Here is a 20,403-nt window from a genome sequence, read left to right as displayed (position 1 = left end):
CTAAACATTCGCATTTATAATATTAGTAAGATTTTGTTTGGTCACTTTGACACTTCGTAATAACGTACACTTGTAACGGCGGGAATATTTTTTTTTTTTAATTTAGAACTTCAAAATTGCTTATCTTTTTTTAACCGACTTCAAAAAGAAGGATCAATACGTCTGTATGTTTTTTATATGTGTTACCGCGTAACTCCGACCCTGGTGCTCCATTTTTATTTTATTTTTTTTGATCTAAAGATTTTGCTTGAACGTGGGTTCCATTTTTAAATTTCGATTAAATATTTATAGAAATCGAAGGTCGTTACATACTCGTAGTTGCGTCGTGAACTTTTTATCTTTTTAAAACAATAAGGACGTTAAAAAAATACCGAAAGAAAAGCTTTGACATTTCATGACAACTGAATTAGATTCGACGAGAGAGATTTAAAACTTAAATCGATGTTTTTGAAAAGCTCACCTCAATATAAAGTTTAAATTGATAGTCAAATGTGATTTATTAAATCCAACAGCTTACTATACGTCCTTATTGAGGGTCTCGGAGTACCCTAAGTGAGAGTATGTGATAGTGAATGCTGGTCCAGTACAAGACTTGACACATATGTTTGAGTTTGTCAGATATGTGCAGCATCACGATGTTTTCCTTCACCGTAACAACATAAGATAAATGTACATATGTAAATGTAACACATTCATACATGACTGGATTACAACACAGGACATGATTACAAGTCAACTGACCCTTAAGACAGACGCTCTTTCGCATTTATAATATTAGTAATGTATTCGACGGTATATATAGCGGAAAGGAAGTTACTCAACATCACAGGGGACCGAAAAGTTAGGCCGCGGACGAGAGCGAAAGCGTGCCCGTGGTCCCGTCCCGATGCGTTGGAGAAACAGAGGGGTTTAGTGGGTATGCCTCCGCTATGGAGGAGAAACCCACATAACTACCGCGTCCCCCCTGGGGCGCGGAGTATCCATAAAGCATTCCCCAATGAAAAAAAAGGGGACCGAAAAGTTGGACAACCTCGAGAATTAGTATAGCTATTCAAAGGGGGAACGCTGCCAGTATATTCGTAACCTTGCCTAAAGGGACTCCTTTTAATAATTTTTAGTTCATCGTAGATGTATTTCTTAACTTATAAGTGAATTTTGTTATGTATGAATTTCTAACAACCTTTTCATTCACGTGATCTCTTGAAAGCAAAATGCTCAACAATCTTCCGTCAAATACCAGAGACCTGCCAATGTTACTCAATTCCCAATCAATTGAAGTGTTGCCAAATTATATTTATATATAAGTCAATGTTAAACTATTTAACAACACGTTATGTGGAGACAAGAAACTTATGTTAAAATGGGATAATAAAAACAGAATAATAACTTTGTGTTGTAATCACGTGATGTATGAATGTGTTACATTTACATATGTACATTTATCCTATGTTGTTACGGTGAAGGAGAACATCGTGATGCTGCACATATCTGACAAACTCAAACATATGTGTCAAGTCTTGCACTGGACCAGCATTCACTATCACATACTCTCACTTAGGGGAGGTGCAGAGACCCTCAGTGAGGACCTATAGTGACCTGATGATTAGTATTATAAATACGAATGTTTAGATGGATGTTTGTTAGCAGGTATCTTCGGAACTTCTGCATGAAACTCTACATCTATTGTTATGTTTTTATATATGAAAATAACCAGGAAATATTGATATCTCCATCATCGATTCAAGTTTGATTGACGTTGTAACCACGCGTTGATGTGTGCCAATATTTATTATACGTCGATATAAAGACGTAGCCAAATAATTGATGATTCATAGACAAGCTAGAATTATTTATTAAATACGAGTTCCGTAGGTTTATTTATTTTACTAATATTATAAATGCGAATGTTTAGATGTATGTTTGTTAGAAATTATCTCCAGAACGCCCGCATGGATATCGCTGAAATGCATAGATGTTAAACAAAGCCTGGAACAACACGTAGGTTATTAATTGAGCTTTCTTTTAAATTCCGCGCTGACTTTATCAGCCCATTACTAAAAAATTTATTTGGTTTTCTATGCGGTCTTCTAGACTATGTTCTACATCAGTGGTTCCCAAACTTATTTTGTCTACTGCCCACTTTGAGAATAAATATTTTTTTAATGCCCCCATATTTTCACATATTTAAAAACCACTATAACTTCAAATTAAATAAATTAATTATTGTGACCTATATATGTATATTAACGGAGAATTCTAAACGAAACCTTTACTATAACCCGCAACTTGAGACCTGCAGCGCCCACAAGGGGGCGTTATCGCCCACTTTGGGAAAGACTGGTCTACATCTATGCCTTTTAGCTAGATCTATGCAGCCTTTCTGGAGATACCTTCTAACAAACATTCATCCAAACATTCGCATTTATAATATTAGTAAGATAAAATGATTATTAGAATCTTTCTCTGTATGTTTGAGTGCGCTAATCTCACAATCGGTTAATCTTATTTTAACGTTGTTTTCGTTAACATTTTAAAGGTATCGTTATTTAAAGGTTAGTGTCTTTTTTATCTTTAAGCGTTTACAAAAACGTTATGTCACTTGACATTGACAGTTCCTGTTAATCTTTGATGCTAAATCAAATAAAATACTTTTTTGTTTATATATTTATTTTTAAGAGATTATTGTGTGATTGAGGATATGCGTAAGAAAGGGATCGATTCAGATATGGTTGATAGAGATGTATATAACATAATGTGCCGATAAGTATGGATAAGGACAGTTTTTTTAACAATGGTAGAGCCCGCTTTAACATCTTCGCACGAATTGTCCCGGCTCGCCCGGTGAAATACCACGACCACACAGAAGACAGGCCTCAAGTAAGAAGCTATTCCAACTACAGTCTGATGAGTGTGCGTCCCGGAGGCCTAATTTTGTCCTCTTTCCCTTCCCACCCTTTTTCTTATAAGGAAAGGATAGGAAGTGCAAGTTGTCTTTCCGGATGAGAGGATGAATGGAAAGGGAAGATATTTTCTTTCTTCTTCCTCTCCGTCGATTAAAGGTAGGCAACGCATATGCAATTGCGTATGTCTATGGGCAACGGACACTTCGCTATTTCAGCGATTTCAGGTGGCCGCTCGCTCGTTTGCCACCTTATGATATAAAAAAAAAGTTTGATGTACGGATCTCTAAAAATATATCTGACGCGAATCGAGATGTGTCAGAGAACAATAAGATGAGTCAACTAGTAAACATTGATTCATTTGTTTTATAACGAATGGTTGTTTTTAAATTGGTATAATATTAATTATTACTATGAATGATTACTTGGTCTGTGGAAAAAAGTGAGTTTTCTTTTTAATTATGTGTCATTTTTATTTGTCGTCTGTGTTAGTTTTTTCTTTTTGTAAGAATTGTTAATATTTTTATAAGTGGCCAGGATTTAAAAGTTTTGTGATTGGATATGTTTTTTTTTATTCAAAGAAATGTTATTTAATTACGAAAGTGCTAGTTTTTAATAATTTGAAATAAATATTTCCGTGATTAACTACAAATATACCTCTTTAATGAAGAAAAAAAATGTTTTCAAACTTCGTTTTCGAATTGGCAATCATTTTATTATAAAAAAACTTTTTATTCTTACTCCATTCTAAAATACTGGCCAGTAATTGTCAAATCATATTTAAAATTAATCTTTGATTTAATTATTTCCAGGCGAAATCACGTTCCGGTGTTAGACGATGTCGAAAAGACAGCCATAGACCAAGGAGCTTTATCCAACAGACAAACAAAGGTACCGATATACAAATCAACGATAACAAACGAACGAGAAAATAAAACTCTCACACACGTAAAGAAATTCCGACCTTTTTCAAAAGAATACTACAATGAAATACTATATAAAAATATTCATAAAACATCAAATAAAACAGAAACACAAGAGAACACATTTAAATTACCAATATCAAAACAATATGTACCAGAAAATATTAAATGGATGCATAAGGAAGAAAGAATCGATACAAAAATACGACAGTATAATTCAAATAAAGAAATAAATCAAGATACTATTAAAACAGAAGACAAAAATAACAAAGACTCATTTATAAATAATAAAGAAGATAATATAAAAGATCTTAAAGAAACTGCACGTAAAATAATCACAGATAGCATAATAAAAGCAATTACAACGAACAAAGAAATGATAAAAGATGATCATGAATTAAATATAAAAAATGACATACGTTTAATGAAATCACAAAATTATATACAACCTTCTTTAATGCCAGAAGAATTGGCAAAAGAAAATCAATTTAAAAAAAAACTTTTAGACGAAACTAGTCTCATTCCTAAATCTGTAAAAGAAACTGTCAATTTATATGAAAAAATCGACACAGAACCTAAAATTAACAATGAAATTGAACCAAACAATGAAAGTAAACTATTTTTATTACAAGAAATTGAAGAAAGCATCCAAGAAGGTTTAGTTAAAAAGAAAACAACGTTATTTGAAAACAAAATGAAAGATATAAAAGGTAGACAAATGAAAATGACATGGAGAAAAGCATTCTCTATAGGAACAGAAACAATACAACGAATTAAAAAAACAGCAGATATAAGATTTTCAAAACATTCATTGAATATATTCTTATTATATCTAACAAATATAATGATAAGATTAACAAGATTTATACCAATACATTCAAAATTAACGATAAAAGAAGAACTAGAGTCTACAACAAAATTAACTAAACATAAAGATAATATTAAAAGGAAATTATCAAGCGCCGATATAGTCGAACTTGTATCAAGAAAACCTAAAGAATTAACTGAAAAAATGAATACTGTATTATCGGAATTTCAATACAAATTAAATATAAATAAATCACAAAACAAACTTCACGATAATAGGAGAGCGAAAAGTGTTACTAAAGTAGATGAAATTTCCAATAACAATACATTAAAATTATTTAATGAAATTAATAGAGAAGAAAGGGAACAAATGAAAGAAGATATTAAATTAGCAACTTCAGCAGCAGCACAAAGAGTTTTAGGTAGACGACGATCTTATCACAATATAACTGACGTCGAAAATGAGAAAATAGATGGACCAACATACATAGCAATAGTAGAATCACACGTATATACATACAAAAACGCTATTTTCAACGATTATATATCACATATAAAGAAACAAGTAAATAATGTATTGGAAATTACAGATAGAAATGATATGGTTGCTACAGAATTGATTGCCGGTAAATCTTATAAGTTTTCAAGTAATCAAAGAGAATTAAACGATGTTTATTTGAATAATACAGAAGATTTTCTATCTAAAGAAATATGTATAGATAAAGGTCAAAAAATAGAATATGTAGCTACTGTTACAGTTGAACATAAGCAAATACCTAAATCAATAAATATAGAAAAAGATGAGAAATATGTAGAAATAAATAAACTAGCACTGAAAAAGACAACAGAACAAGTAACAGAAGTGAACGAAACTAAAAATTTGAACGAAGTAATTACACCTACGCCAATAATAGAGGAAGTGGAATCAACAACAAATATACATGAAGCAACAGCTCATCAAATAAATGAACTATGTAATAAAGTCGAAAAGCAATCTGTAGAAATAACTGAACTTAAAGAAGATTTACCTATAGTTAAAATAGAGGAAAAAGAACTAAATAAATTACAAGCCAGAGGAGTAGAAACAATAGAAGATGTACAAACTGCTCTGCATGAATCAGAAGAAGAAAATAAATTAATTACTAAAGAGGTCTTACCTATTATTAAAGAGGTTAAGAAAGAGATTATTAGCGAAGTTGACGAGGCAGTTTCTCATTTTACAGAAGCTAGTATATTGCCAGTGACAGAATTAAAAGAACAAACACCAAAAATCACAATAGAAGAAGAAAAACTTAGCAAAGCACAAATTTTAAATAAAGAATATATAAAACAAACAAATGAGGTTTACAACGAAGTAGATATCAAAGATGAAGAGGCTTACAATTTGTTAGAAGACAAATTACTTTTAACTACAGAAAAAGATAATCTAATTGCAAGTAAAATGGTAAATGAGACTTATGTTTATGAAGAACCTATTTTAATGCCTCAAATTGAAATACAATCTGTGGTATCAACATTAAGTAGTACAGAAGAAAGTCATTTTGAATCAGCTTTACCCACAAGTCTTAGTGTATGTGAATTAACTACAGAAACTAATACAGCGGTGATTAAAGATGTTGAAGTTCAAAAAGAAATTGCAATAACAAAGACAGAAGCAAATGAACTAGACATCGCTCAAACCGTTGCTGTAGCAACGGCTAGACAAACAAGTGAAGTTTACGATGAAATACAAAACCAGTCTTTTAATATCGAAAGTAACAAAGAATTTCTTTCATCTTCTACCGAAAATCATGAACTAAAAATAATACAACCAATTAGTTGTGGCATTGCTTCAAACATTGATATTAAACTTGAAGAATCTGAATACTTTGAAGCTGAAACTAAAGATTTACAACAATGTTTAGAAGTGACAGAAGAGATAATAAAACTATATTCCATTTGTTATGCTATAATACAAGATATAAAAATAAATTTAGAAGAAATCGAACAATTATCAATCGACAGAAAAGATCAAGAAGTCGCTATTTCAAGTTTGGAAGAAGAGTTCAAATCAATTCAAGCATATTGTACATCTGTAGTCAATGATTTAATAATAAATATTTACGAAGTAGATGATTTTAAAACACCTACTATTATAGAAGAAAAAGCAACAGAAGGAATAGAAATCAAAATATTTAACAAAGCACAAAGTATAAATACGGAACTATATCAAGAAATAAATATATCAATTGACAAATTTGAGATTACCAATATAGATAAAGATTTAAAAGAAGAAAAAGCAGAAGTATCAGAAGAAGAGAATAATTATTCTAAAGCTTTAATAACATGTAAGGAAATTATTGAAACAATTGATGTATTTCAAGAAGATATAAAGGGTGTTATCATTGATAAATATAAAGAAGAAATTCCTTCAACACAAATTGAAACAGAAATATTTACATTTGCTCTAGCAATTTGTACCTCAATTTCAAGCGAGATAACTACAATTTATGTTGAAGTGGAATCCTTACCTGATGAAAGATTTCCAGAAGAGAAAACAGATTTATCAGAAGAGAAGAATAACTATTTTAAAACTTTAGCAATCTGTAAAGAAATAAATCAAGATATCGATATACTTTTAGAAGTAACAAATGAATTGATTATAAACAAGTTTGAAGAAGAAATGCCTTCTACTAGTTTAGAACCGGATATATTTTCAACAGCTCTCTCAATCTGTATTTCGATTTTAAGCGATATTATTATAATATACTTTGAAACTGAATTATTACAACAAGAAAATCACAAATTGAAAGAAGAATTCCCTTCAACGTCAACAGAACCTTTTGTTTTAGAAAGAACTCTACCAATATCTACATCGAGTCTTAGTGAAATTAACAAAGAATTACATGAAGCAATTAATTTAGATATAGAAGAATTGGTAAAAGAAGAAGCTAAGATATTAATAGAAGTTAGTAAACTGACAATGATATTAGCAATATGTACTGCTGCGATTGGAGAAATTTATAAAGATTTAGAAGAATGTATTCCATTTAATGTGGAAGGAATAAAAGAAGAATTAGGTAGTATAATAGAAGAACCATGTGTATTAAAAACAACTCTACCAATATGCGTTTCAATTTTAGAACATATTAATTTATCTTATAACAACGCTGAAGTTTTAGAAATTAAACAATTGCCTATAGAAAACGCAAACTCTACTTTAGAAGTAGATTTTGTTACAATATTTGCTATTTGTACGGCCATTGTTGAAACAAAAATAACAACATTAGATGAGGTTAATTCATTTAAAGTAGACAAGATTCTAGAATATAAAGCTTCAGAATATTTAGAACCAAAGATATTCTCCAAAACATTACCAAAATGTACAGCAACTGTATTAATTTTAAATATACCTGTTTTTGAACTAAAATTATTTAAATCTGAAACATTTGAAAAAGAGACAGTATCAGTATCTTTAGAAATAAAAAACCTTGAAACAGCTCAAGTGATATGCCAAAATATTCTCAAACAAGATGAAATATCTGTAAACGAAGTGGCAACAATGTCTTTAAATTACGAGTTGGAAGAACTTAATGCTAGTCATAATGTTAGTAACACTATAGAAAAACAAATAGAATCATCCGGCGTTAAAATCAAACCAAAACAAAAGAATAATGTATCAATGCAAGAAGTGAGTGTTTCAAATGAAGATAATTTTAATAAAATAATCAATAAGCGTAAGAAAAAGATGACAAAAGCTTTTACTATGACAGAGGATGAAGTTAATACATTAAATATAAAACAAACAACACTTGAAGAGAATTCTGATGACTTTGAATCATTACATATTGAAGAATTAAAGGAAGGTGACATTAAAAATGAACAAGTTACAATTACTGAAGAACCAATACATTTGATGACAAAAGAAACCGTAACTATTGGTCGAAAAAATATTAAACAAAAAGTTTCTAATGCTGTTCATCAAGAATATAATATTCAATCAAATATTATTAATACCGAAGAAGCTTCGGGAACGATAAGTCATACTGATTTAAAAAGTGTTGAAGCAGAACCTATTATTAAAAATAATAATGAACTCAATACTTCAATTTTATTACAAGCCAAAGAATGTATTAATAATGAGTCAAATGTAAACATCTCTATTGGAAAAGCTAAAGCAAAACATAATGAAACTTACCAAGAAATGTCTTATGACTTAACAGTGACAAAACCTCAAGTTTTAGTTGAACCAGTATTCGAAACAAAAGAAGAGACTTTATATGTAAGAAGAGAGAAAGATTTAAAGTACCATACAGAAGAGTTTGAACAAGACTTTAATCTCAATTTAAATCAAGACGAATCTGGTGTTGTGATACATGAAATTACTACTTCTGATGAAGAAATCGAAAATAGCATCAATATGGAGAATAGAAATGAAGCAATGGATGTATCCCTTGGATTTAATTTAAAATCACAAATACAAGATGCTTCCCAAGATGTTTATGAGTCATCAATATTGGTGAAGCGAAGGAGTAAAGGATATGATTCAAATCAAGAGTCTGCAGCACTAACTATATTTAGAAAAGAAGATTTTGATGAAGATATTGAAAATTATGATGAAGGCAACTTAAATATCAACATGACAAGTGGATATTCAAGAAAAGAATATGCTGGTGATACTGAAATTATTTCACAAACATCGGACTTTGAATCTCAAAGTCTACGTGAAGATGTTATTAGTAAAAAGAGTGTTGGTAAGAGAATATCAAAAACAAATGCCCAATCACTTAATATAGAACGTAAGAAAGAGGCACATCAAGAAATTACTGACATCAGTAACACGAATTTAGATATAAAAGCTGCTAAATATCAAATAGAAACAATCGAAGGTAGTTTTGAAACATCACTAAAAGCAAGTTTAACTACACAAGAAAATACATCATTGAATATCCAAGAATATGATTCTACTATCAAAAACAAATCAAAATTAACATCTCTCAAAACAAATATCAAACGAGATGAAATTGTAGCGTCACAAAATGCAGAAATTAACAAAAGCTCAACTGATGAATCTCCCACTACACCACCGACACCGTTAACAGACGAATACATATTTAGACTTGTAGCACCATTACCTAAAAGCAGAGGAACTACACCAGTTCCTGAACCAAGTCCTGTAATAAACAGAGATGAAAATACAGTCAAAAATCTTGTACCAAACATAGAGTCAGTGAAAATTGAAAGGGTAGTTTACAATCCACCTCTGCCTACCCCACCTACAAGCCCTGTACCCGCTTACACTAAACCAGGTTTAAATGGTGGTATGAAACGACTGCCAAGATATTTTAAACCAGGCTTAAGAGGTGGATCTGACAGACCTCCAATACCTAAGGTATGATTTCTACCTTATAAATGTGTCGATGTCATTTTCAAACATTTTTTTTATCATAACGTGGCATTAGAGAGCATCCACCTGAAATCGCTGAAAAAAGTGACCGTTGCCCATAGACATACGCAATTGCATATGCATTGCCTACCTTTAATCGACGGAGGAGAGGATGCACAGAAAGTAAAATATCTTCCCGTTCCATGCATCCTCTCATCCGGAAAGTGGACTTTCACTTCCCATACTTTGCTTAAAAGAAAAAGGGTGGGAAGGGAAAGAGGACTAAATTAGGCCTCCGGGACGCACACTCATCAGACTGTAGTTGGAATTGCTTCCACTTGACTCCTGTCTTCTGTGTGGTCGTGGTATTTCACCGGGCGAGCCGGGACAATTCGTGCGAAGATGTTAAAGCGGACTCTACCACTGTTTTATATAGATATTGGCAATGTACTAAAACTGTGTCAACACATGGTTTAAATGGTTGCTTTCAATCACGATTTCAACATTCACAAATAATTGTTTTAAGAAAAGAAATTCTTCTAAAATAAAGTGAAATACATTTGCTCATAAATTATTTTCACAGTACATAAGTATTCAAATATTAACCAACAAAGTCCACTATGATTTGTTGTTTGTATATTCAAGGAGTTTTAACACAAAATAAAAAGAAGCACACAGCTTCTAAATTACATTAAACTTATTAATATATATTTTTCAGGAGGAAATAATAGAAGTACGAAAAAATTTATCAAATCTCACTTCAGATATAAACGAAACTTTAAAGAACATAGAGAAATATAAAAAAATTGTTGAAACATTAAAACAACAAAAAGCTGAAGGTGAAAGTTCTATAATAATGGAAGATGAAACGGACAAACAGACAAAACCCGAAGAAGTTGAAGACACAAAGGACGCTGAAGAGAAGGAAACATCACAACAGACTACAATAGAAAAATCTATCAACGAACTTCAACCAGAAGAAATTGCAGGCACAAAAGATGCCAATGAAAAGGTAACTTTAGAACAGACTAAAACAGAAAAACCTATCCACGAACAACCCATAAAATCAACTACACAACAAAATTCCGAAACGAATAATTCTGGCGAAATCAATTTAAATAATAACAAAACTATTAACGTAGATATAAAACATGATTTTGCAAATAAAATTGAAGAAGTAAGAATCAAAGGTTACGATATCAAAGAGGTAACAACTTTCGAAGAGATTGAAAAAGAATATGAAAACACTGGCATAGTAGAATTGGCACCAGACACAGCTGGCGAGGAGTCTATTGAAAAGGAATTTAACATAATTAAAGAAGATTTAGAATCTGAACAACCTAAAGCCATGATTAAAATAAAAATAGATGAGGTAAGAACAACAAAATAACTTTCAACCACTCCAGAAAGGTGGGCAGAGACGGACCACCATTTCTTTTTTAAATATTAGCAGATTTTTTTGTAAATTTACTAATATTACTTTTACCATTCCAACTAAGCAATGCTTGTGCTAGGATATGGTTTACGACAATAGTCGTATAGAGGGATTCGAACCCTCGACCTCGTGATCGGAAATCCGTATCCTTAACCATTAGGCTATTGACGCTTAATTTTCACAGTCCAGACGCAACTCTCTAGCTAGAGACTTTGCTTTGTTAAGAACTTCTACATTTATGCACGCAAGCACATCGGTTTCGGATGCTCTATCACCCTTCTTGAATATTTGATTAATCTGGACGTTTATACATATATAAGTCCAAGACGGCCCCTACTAACAATACAACGCACTCTTGCGCCATTAATTTCCTTTTAACGTGTCCAAACCATTTAAGTATATACTTTTTTCCTATTCACAATTTTCCCTTATACCACTATTTCTAACCTAAGAAATGATTACTATAGTATTTCATAGTCTATTAGTTCCATAACCCAGGTATTTCTAAAAACACTTACTGTGGCACGTGACTTAATCCGCGCGGAATTTAAAAAAAAAACTATTGATCGCATCGTAATGTTATATAGCCTAAAGCCTTCCTCTATAAATGGACTATCCAACAAAAAAAGAACTTTTCAAATCGGACCAGTAGTTCGTAAGATTAGCGCGTTTAAACGTAGCGTATAGATTATTAAGGTTTGCCATCTTTTAATATATTTCTGCGACCATGACATTATCGCATATCATTCTTGTTGTTTGCATAATAATAAATTTTAATCATTTATTACTTATTTTTTTAGGAAATAGAACAAAATGAAGACAAATTAGATGTAACATCTGATGAAGAACAAAAAGCAGTTGACGATGAAGTTGCGAGTAAGTTAAAAAGTTCTCTATTCTATCATTTCTAACTTATCTTCTCAAAGGTCGGCTACGTATTTTCGGTACCTCTGGTCTTGCAAATATCTATGGGCGTAGTAGTACACCTCGTTGTTCCTACTGCACTCTTTAAAAAATAGTAGAATCTCGTAATATAAGTCTTACGTCGCCATTTTATTTTGTTAGAATAAACATTGAATTTGAAAGTTCTTCTAATACTAAAACGCTTTCCTAATAATAACAGGAGTTACAGGATTAAATGCAGATAGAAAGATATCTGAAGAGATAAGTCCTGTAGAGACAAGTCCTAGTGAAGCAGATACAATCAAAGAAGCCCATATTATAAGGTAAAAAAGCGTCAATAGCCTAATGATTAAGGGTACGGATTTCGTTCGAATCCCGTCATTCGACTATTGTCGTAAACCATATCATAGCACATGCATAGAACTTAGTTGAAATGGTACAAGAAAAAGTAAATTAACAAAAAAAGTCGATCGCGATTCGAACTTCGTTGTCGGAAACTCGTACCCTTAACCATTAGGCTATTGACGTCCTTGTTGAGCGAGTGGACTGTATGTTGGAATGAAAGGCTGGTAGGTTGCTGATGATTGTAATAAGAATGAAAGATGTACAAAATAGACAAATATGATTGATGTGTCGGCGCGCGGAGTGTTGAAGCGCAACTGAAGGTCGCAGTGTGAGAGCGCGGGGCGGCGGGTGAGTTCTGGAAGGGACCCCCGCGCTGCTTCCCCGCCGGTGGTGCCGTAGTACGGAACAGTCCTAACTAAACTCTTGTTTCAGTCTAACTAGAGTTTTGTCTTCACATATGCTTCGCGAAGGACTAAGTCCAGATTGTCAAAAGATGAAGGATAAATTCGAGAATAAAAATTTACCAGATGTAAAGATAAAAGACGATGATAAATCATGGACGACATTCTTACAGAAATCGAGTAATTTACAAACACAAAAATTAGAACATTTTAAGGATTTACAGAATAAATTTGAAAAACAGGTAAAGTTCATGTGAAGAAACATTATATCAATTTTATCAGACAACCGTCGCAGGACGTACGGAACAAAAAAAAAACTTAATTAGTAGTCTATGTGTTCTTCCAGACTACGTTCTACATCTATGTTAAATTTCAGCAAGATCTATACAGCCGTTCTAGAGATACCTTCTAACAAACATACATCTAAATATTTCTATATATATAAGAAAGTCGTGTTAGTTACACTATTTATAACTCAAGAACAGCTTTACTGAAAATTGTTGAGGAGGTAGCTTAGAGCCAGGAGACGGACATAGGATACTATTTATTATGCCTTGAAGAGCTGCTTTTTATTTAACTTACTAATATTATAAATGCGAATGTTTAGATGGATGTGATGTGGATGGATGGATGTTTGAAGATATCTCCAGAACGGCTGAACGGATCTCGATTAAATTTGGCATACGTATAGAACATTGTCTGAAAGAACACATAGGCTACACTAATTAAGAATTTTATATATCCACACGGACGGAGTCGCGGGCGACAGCTAGTTTTAAATAAAAGTAATTTTTGACTTATTCATTTATTAATCTTATTCTTAACATATTACATTTCATGTATAAAATATTATAAATAATATAAAAAATATATTATATTAAAAAAACAGAACACCACCGGCTGCGGAGTCCCATGACTCAAACAACCAGTGGTCAGGGCTGCAGAGACAGGAACCTTCTCACGATGCGTGCGGTTTCTAAGATAACTGCCTTTTGTATCGAGCCCTTAATTCAACTGTTTAGCGAGAGCTTCTTGAGATGTAATTTTTGATATTACGTCTATGCTGTCGTCATTTCAATTTTGTTTTGTAATTTTCTTCTCTTCTTAAGGATTTCAACTCGAGCCCTGTTCCTTGGCAAGAGAGAGCATTTGCCGGTACAATAGATGCAACATATATAAAAGAATTAACACCAGGAGATGGACCACAATTCTTTCTGGCTATACCTACAGAATCTAAGGATGACGGTGTTTTGAAATCTACAGGTAAGTAAATCTTAAACTGATATATAAACACGGCTAAACACTGACGTATATTCGTCCGGTGGCGGCACCGACTAGTTTCGAGCACATCGGGGGCTCTTCATCAGGATGAGTGGTACTGGTATTATTTCGCGGACGCGGCCCGTCGCTCACTGAGTAACGGACGAATATACGTGAGTGTTTAGTCGTGTTTATATATCAGTTTAGTATAATGTCTCACGAAAGTTTGAATAATTTAAGTAAATCTTATTAAAAATGGAAATTAGTAAACTTGTTTTAATTAACTCAAGATTGAATGTATCTGGATGTTTTTAACAGGAATAACAATCTAGATTTGATCCCGAAACAAATACACATTTCTAGATCAAATGTTATTAGTTACTTTTAACTTTAAATCTTACTAATATTATAAATCCGAATGTTAAGATGGATGGATGTCTGTTTAAACCTTATGTTCATTTTGTATAGTATACATACAACTTTATAAAAATATACGATCGCTATAAAATAATTTTTTACTTAGTTTTTTTTTAATTTTGTTTATTGTGTTTTTTTGTTTTCTTCAAAATCTTGGCATAATAAGGGTTAAATATATCTCCGGAACGGCTGCATTAGATCTCGCTGAAATGTCATAGATGTAGAAAACAATCTGGAAGAACACATAGACTAGTCTTTTTTTACACATCTAGTTATCTTATAAAGCTATATTCCACTTAATAACTCTGCGGTTCTTCTGATATTGCTGATGTCCGTCGTCGTTGAAAACATCGGTGTTCCCGCTGCTCGTTTGCCCCCTTCTGTTATCTTATATCTTTAAATGAGCAATTCTTGTATATATAGGGGGTTTCGGGGGCGATAAATCGATCTAGCTAGGAATCATTTTTAGGAAAATGTCATTTTATTCGTGTTTTATCTATAATCAACTTAAACATAAACTTAACTTTTTCTATCGGTAAGATCGAAAAATATTATTCATATTTCATCATTTTATTAGTAATTCGTACTTAAATATATTTTCTAAAAAACACAATTTAAAAAAAAAATACCGAGCGAAGCTCCGTCATCCAGATTTAAATAAAATTAAGTAACGTGAATTAATTAATTAATTAATTAAGAACATTTTAACTTTTCAGTTATTCCTCTACCAAATCTAAATAATGAGATAAATAAACTTAAAGATGATGGAAAAACGGAACACACTGTACATGAAATAATACAAGAAGCTTTAATGAGAGTTGAAAGTTTAAATATTGGTGAAGGAGAAAATAGATCGATAGAGTTTTTTTTGAATAATATTAAAAATATTATAGGTAAGTTTACGTAATTATCAAATTAATATATATAAAAGAAAGTGGTGTTAGTTACACTATTTATAACTCAAGAACGACTTTACCGATATGACTGAAAATTGTTGAGGAGGTAGCTTAGAGCCAGGGGACGGACATAGGATACTATTTATTCATTTAATTTCTAATTTATATCTTGAAGAGCTGCTTTTTATTTAACTTACTAATATTATAAATGCGAATGTTTAGATGGGTGCGCTACATTAATTAAGTTGTGTATATACGCACGCGGAGGAAGTCGCGGACGACAGCTAGTAGCGTAATAAAAGGAGAAAGAAAATAAATTAGTTAACATTCCCTCTTTTTACTTCAATGTCGAAGTTTATTTAGAGAATTATCAAATTACGATATTTAACTTTTTTTTAAGTATTTTGTGTGTTTAAGTAATTTGATATTGTAAATATAAGAATAGCTCTTACTAATAATTAATGATTGCGAATGTTTAGATGGATGTTAGAAGATATCTCCAGAACAGCTGCATGGATCTCGCTTAAAGCCATAGATGTAGAACATAGTCTGGAAGAACACAGACTACTTATAAGTTTTTTTTTAATTTCGCACGAACGGAGTAATGGTCGACAACTAGTTTAATATAATGTTGTTTGCATTGTATTTGGTGTGAATTAAATCGAAATATTAAATTATTCAAACTTTCGTGAGACGTTATACTAAACTGATATATAAACACGGCTAAACACTCACGTATATACGTCCGGTGGCGGCACCGACTAGTTTCGAGCCCATCGGGGGCCCTTCATCAGGATGAGTGGTACTGGTATTATTTCGCGGACGCAGCCCATCGCTCACTGAGTGAGCGAAACTAGTCGGTGCCGCCACCGGACGAATATACGTGAGTGTTTAGCCGTGTTTATATATCAGTTTAAATCGAAATATATTAGTAAAAGTACATTCTCTCATAACAGCTTCCAGCATCCCAGTTGCGGATCAATTAAGCCAGATGAGAGATCAACTAGAAAAGTTAGAACCAGTACCAGATGATATTAAAGAAACATTGGAAAATGTAATGGAAAAATTGCATCTAATAAATCAGGTTAGAATATAGAGTGTTTCAAAATTAAATTTAATGTAGGTCTTAGACAAAGCAAGTCTAAGAGTTAAAAAAAAAGTTCATCATCAGCTCACTATACGTCCCCACTGAGAGGCTCGGAGCCTACCCTAAGTTAAGGGTGATTAGGCCATAGTCAACCAGGCTGACCAAGTGCAGGTTGACTTCACACATATCTTTGAATTACTTCTCAGATATGTGCAGGTTGCATCACGATGTTTTCCTTCACCGTAAGAACGTCGGATAAATGTACATATGTAAATCGGAAATCGAAAAACACATTGGTAAATGGCGGGATTCGAACCCAGGACCTGCAGATTGCAAGTCAAGTGCTTGACCACTGAGCCACCGACGCTCCAAAAAAAAAGTTAAATTAAAACATTTATGTAATTTATTATAAAGAATTTCCAATCATACTGTATGTATTATCTGTTTTTATTATCTTTAAATTTATCGTTACACCGGAAATCAGATAATAACAACAATTTATTTCATCTAATTATTTTTTTTAAAAATTGTTTTACGTCTTATTCTGATTTACTTTTGACTAAAATTAAAAAACTTATTAAAAAAAAATCATGAACATATAAATATAATTAGATACAGAAATTAGGTTATATAATTCCAAGGCCCTCGATTCTGTTATTTGTAAATTATTTGAGATTTTTCTTGTATTAAAAGCGAATAATTATCGATTATTTTTGTCTTATTCGATTACATTGAACTCGACTATAATTAGCAACGAATTAGACCTTGGCAATGTGACAAAATTGCAACTCGACGTTTTTGGCAAGCTTTTTAGCAATTGATAATTATTGCAGTTTTATTTCGTACTATGTCAGCAATAGTTGTTTATTAGCTTCAAGTAAGTTTTAATCATTTTAAATATTGTTTGAATTTAAAACTAACCTAACTTTCCCACAAGTGACATTTGTATAATGCCATCTCTTTCTTTCTCTATGATAAAACAGAGATATGTATACATTTGTGATTTCAGTTAGATTTTAAAGTTTCGCATAATTTGACAATAGACAACAAACTGTTATTACGTTGTGTCCGACATACGTTTGAATTTAGCTTTTTTGCAGTGTTCGTCGAATATATATTGTTTCGTGTGACCTTGTTGTTGCTTGTTTGCTGGATTGTATTTTCCAAACGCTTCTCACGAAATACTGAAGATTTAAAGAACAAAAAGGTACATTTAAAAACAAAAAGCTACGAATAATACAGATTTTAACCATCAAACGAAATAGCAGAATCGTGGGCCTATTCAATTAGTTAACTAAAGCAAATTAGACGCGTAAATCAGCAATGAACCAGCTCAAAAGTTCAGGTCATAGAACAATTGAGCTGTGATTCAACAGCTAAATTGGTAACTCGGGAATCAACTCGATCAGTGATCGAGTGAGCCGTGAGCCAGCTGATGAGTCGAGCGACTAGTCTACTCACGGACTTCGTGACTCGTACCTCGAAATGCAAATCATAATTCTATCAAGTTTAAATTAAATTGTGCTTAGAATCGGTTCATTGATCTACAACTCATCCATTTTAGTTTAGTTATAACTATACAAACGTCATTACTAACGGTGTTAAATAATTTTTATTTTTTTATATATTTTACAGAAAAAAGAAGAAACATTACATACAAAGGAAGTCAAATACCAAAAAGTATTAGGTAAATTTTTATACAGTTTTTTTTTTTAGTAATTTTATTGTCTATGACACTCATAAAATTAATATATCGTTAATATTACTTGGAAGTAGAAAGTTTAAATATATTTTTTATTCGTGTACTAAAAATTCCTTTTTTTTAGAGCCAAAAGTGACAAAGGCCGTTGAAGTCAATAAGAAGGAAGAACCACAGATTATAAAAGAAGAAACAAAAGAGGCAAAGGTTGTGAAAATGGCGGAGACAAAAGGAGAATTATTGGTCAAAGATAAAAAGGTATTTATTATAAATGGTTTAAATTAATATAATAAATGTAAATTACTAGCTGGAACAAGTTTAAAATTATACGTTTTTAGTTAATATTTCTTATAATAGTTAATAAGGAATCAATATTTATTCTACAATGATATAATTGCCAGCCTTTTGAACAACAAATGCAAAAACCAATGGCATATATTAATAGACCACAACAAAAGTTTGGATGGATGAAACCTGAACCACGACCTATAAAACTCTTTGGTGGTAGACGATGGAGGCGACCTGGTGAAGAATACACTGAAGAACAAATAGCAGAGACAATTCTAGCAAATTCTGAATTAATTCAAGGGAAAACTATGGGGTATTCTTTTATTTAGATGCATTAGTTATAGGTTATAACAAGACTTTAATGTTCAATTAATCTTTGACGAGCAAATTCCCGCCAAAAATGCTGTCAACGACAACTATAGACAAATAAAAAATGTTTTAAAGTAATAAACACGAAGAGTTATTTTCATTGCACAATTTTGGCGCGTGTTTGACAGCTGTCAACGGGTTAAAAATGAAGTTTGTATTGTCTTTGACTAATTTTGTAGTAACTGATACAAAATAATATTCTATTTTGCATGTTTGCCCCCAAGGCTGAACAATGGGACAAGATTTGGCCCGGTCCGTCTGTTTGTAAGAAATTTAGGTATGTAGTTGTTACTAATATAATCTTTTTTTATGAATTTTACGTCAGTAGAACCGTTATTTGTTATTTTCAGACATTTTATTTAGAATAACACGATTAATTTTACAGAGAATCGAACTGCCATCTTGTGGATTTTCATAATGTCCAAGAAAAGGTCATCCCAACTTATAATAAATTAATTGAAGTAAGGTGTTGTTTATTTGTTTTTCGCATTACTAACTGCACTGGCTGTTTATGTATGTCACACTGGCTGAATATTATATATAAAAGAATATTTTAAGTACAGATTATAAGTATTTTATGACATCTGTAAAAAGGTTATTTATACTGTTTTCTCATTTATTTTCTTTATTATTATTTATGTTATTAACAATTATGTCAGGATAAACTTTATGAAGTACGAAAAACCTCCTATACCCCTCGACCACCTGCAGAATTCGGAGGTTTACAAAATGATACACAACACGGAGCAAACAGCGCAAAAGCCTGTTGAATTACTTCGCACGGTTATTGCCGAGGCTGATTATAGAGAGGTAACTAAAGGCTTAACATCATAGAAATCAACAATCAACTTAAAATCATTAAAATGAAATACAAAAGTGAATCTATAAATCAAATGTTGCTTTTATGGCGGTAAAAATCAGCATCAGAAAAAAGTTAACGTCATAAAAAGATGGCCATTGTTTGACTCGCAAATTCGATGAAAAAAACAAAACTCTAGTCAGCCATTCTTGTAGTATATTCTAGCAATTTTTTTATCCACTTATTAAAGGTAAAAATAACAAATATGTTTTCTTTTTGTTTTTTTACAGAGATGTCGTTCATTATCGCCTTGTCCGCCGGAATCCAGTGTAGAATATAAATCGACCTTTTAAATGTTTATAGAGTTATTTCTTTATTTTTGTCATTTGTATAGAATTATTGACCATCCTACATTTTAACTATTAAATATTGTTATTTCTTGACAATGTGTTTTATTTTTAAATATTCACGTTTGAAATTAAAGTAAAGTAGTTTCACATAACCTATTG

At 31.8% G+C, this 20,403-nt stretch overlaps 1 protein-coding gene across 7 annotated transcripts; it reads left to right on the top strand.

Annotated features, from left to right (window-relative positions):
- Window positions 1-3,243: 3,243 nt before the first annotated feature.
- On the top strand, window positions 3,244-20,306 carry LOC106126002 (caldesmon). 7 transcript variants are annotated; one of them, XM_013323432.1, is made up of 13 exons: window positions 3,244-3,342; window positions 3,713-3,791; window positions 10,714-11,367; window positions 12,231-12,306; window positions 12,554-12,656; window positions 13,111-13,321; window positions 14,189-14,342; window positions 16,609-16,736; window positions 18,375-18,426; window positions 18,566-18,696; window positions 18,840-19,039; window positions 19,755-19,905; window positions 20,185-20,306. In XM_013323432.1, the coding sequence occupies exons 1-13, from the start codon at window positions 3,314-3,316 to the stop codon at window positions 20,245-20,247; spliced, it is 2,031 nt and encodes a 676-aa protein (XP_013178886.1). In that variant the 5' UTR covers window positions 3,244-3,313; the 3' UTR covers window positions 20,248-20,306. The 7 variants fall into 7 exon arrangements, with proteins under 7 accessions (XP_013178886.1, XP_013178885.1, XP_013178882.1 ...); XM_013323431.1 differs by lacking the exons at window positions 3,244-3,342; window positions 3,713-3,791; window positions 18,840-19,039 and adding exons at window positions 8,673-10,001; window positions 19,320-19,372; window positions 19,481-19,556 and having other exon boundaries at window positions 20,185-20,277; XM_013323428.1 differs by lacking the exons at window positions 3,244-3,342; window positions 3,713-3,791; window positions 20,185-20,306 and adding exons at window positions 8,673-10,001; window positions 19,320-19,372; window positions 19,481-19,556 and having other exon boundaries at window positions 19,755-19,847.
- Window positions 20,307-20,403: the final 97 nt, after the last annotated feature.

This window comes from Papilio xuthus, unplaced genomic scaffold (genome assembly GCF_000836235.2).
Source record: "Papilio xuthus unplaced genomic scaffold, Pxut_1.1 DF825355.1, whole genome shotgun sequence".
Taxonomy (NCBI): Eukaryota; Metazoa; Arthropoda; class Insecta; order Lepidoptera; family Papilionidae; genus Papilio; species Papilio xuthus.
This window is presented reverse-complemented; position numbering and strand designations above follow the sequence as displayed.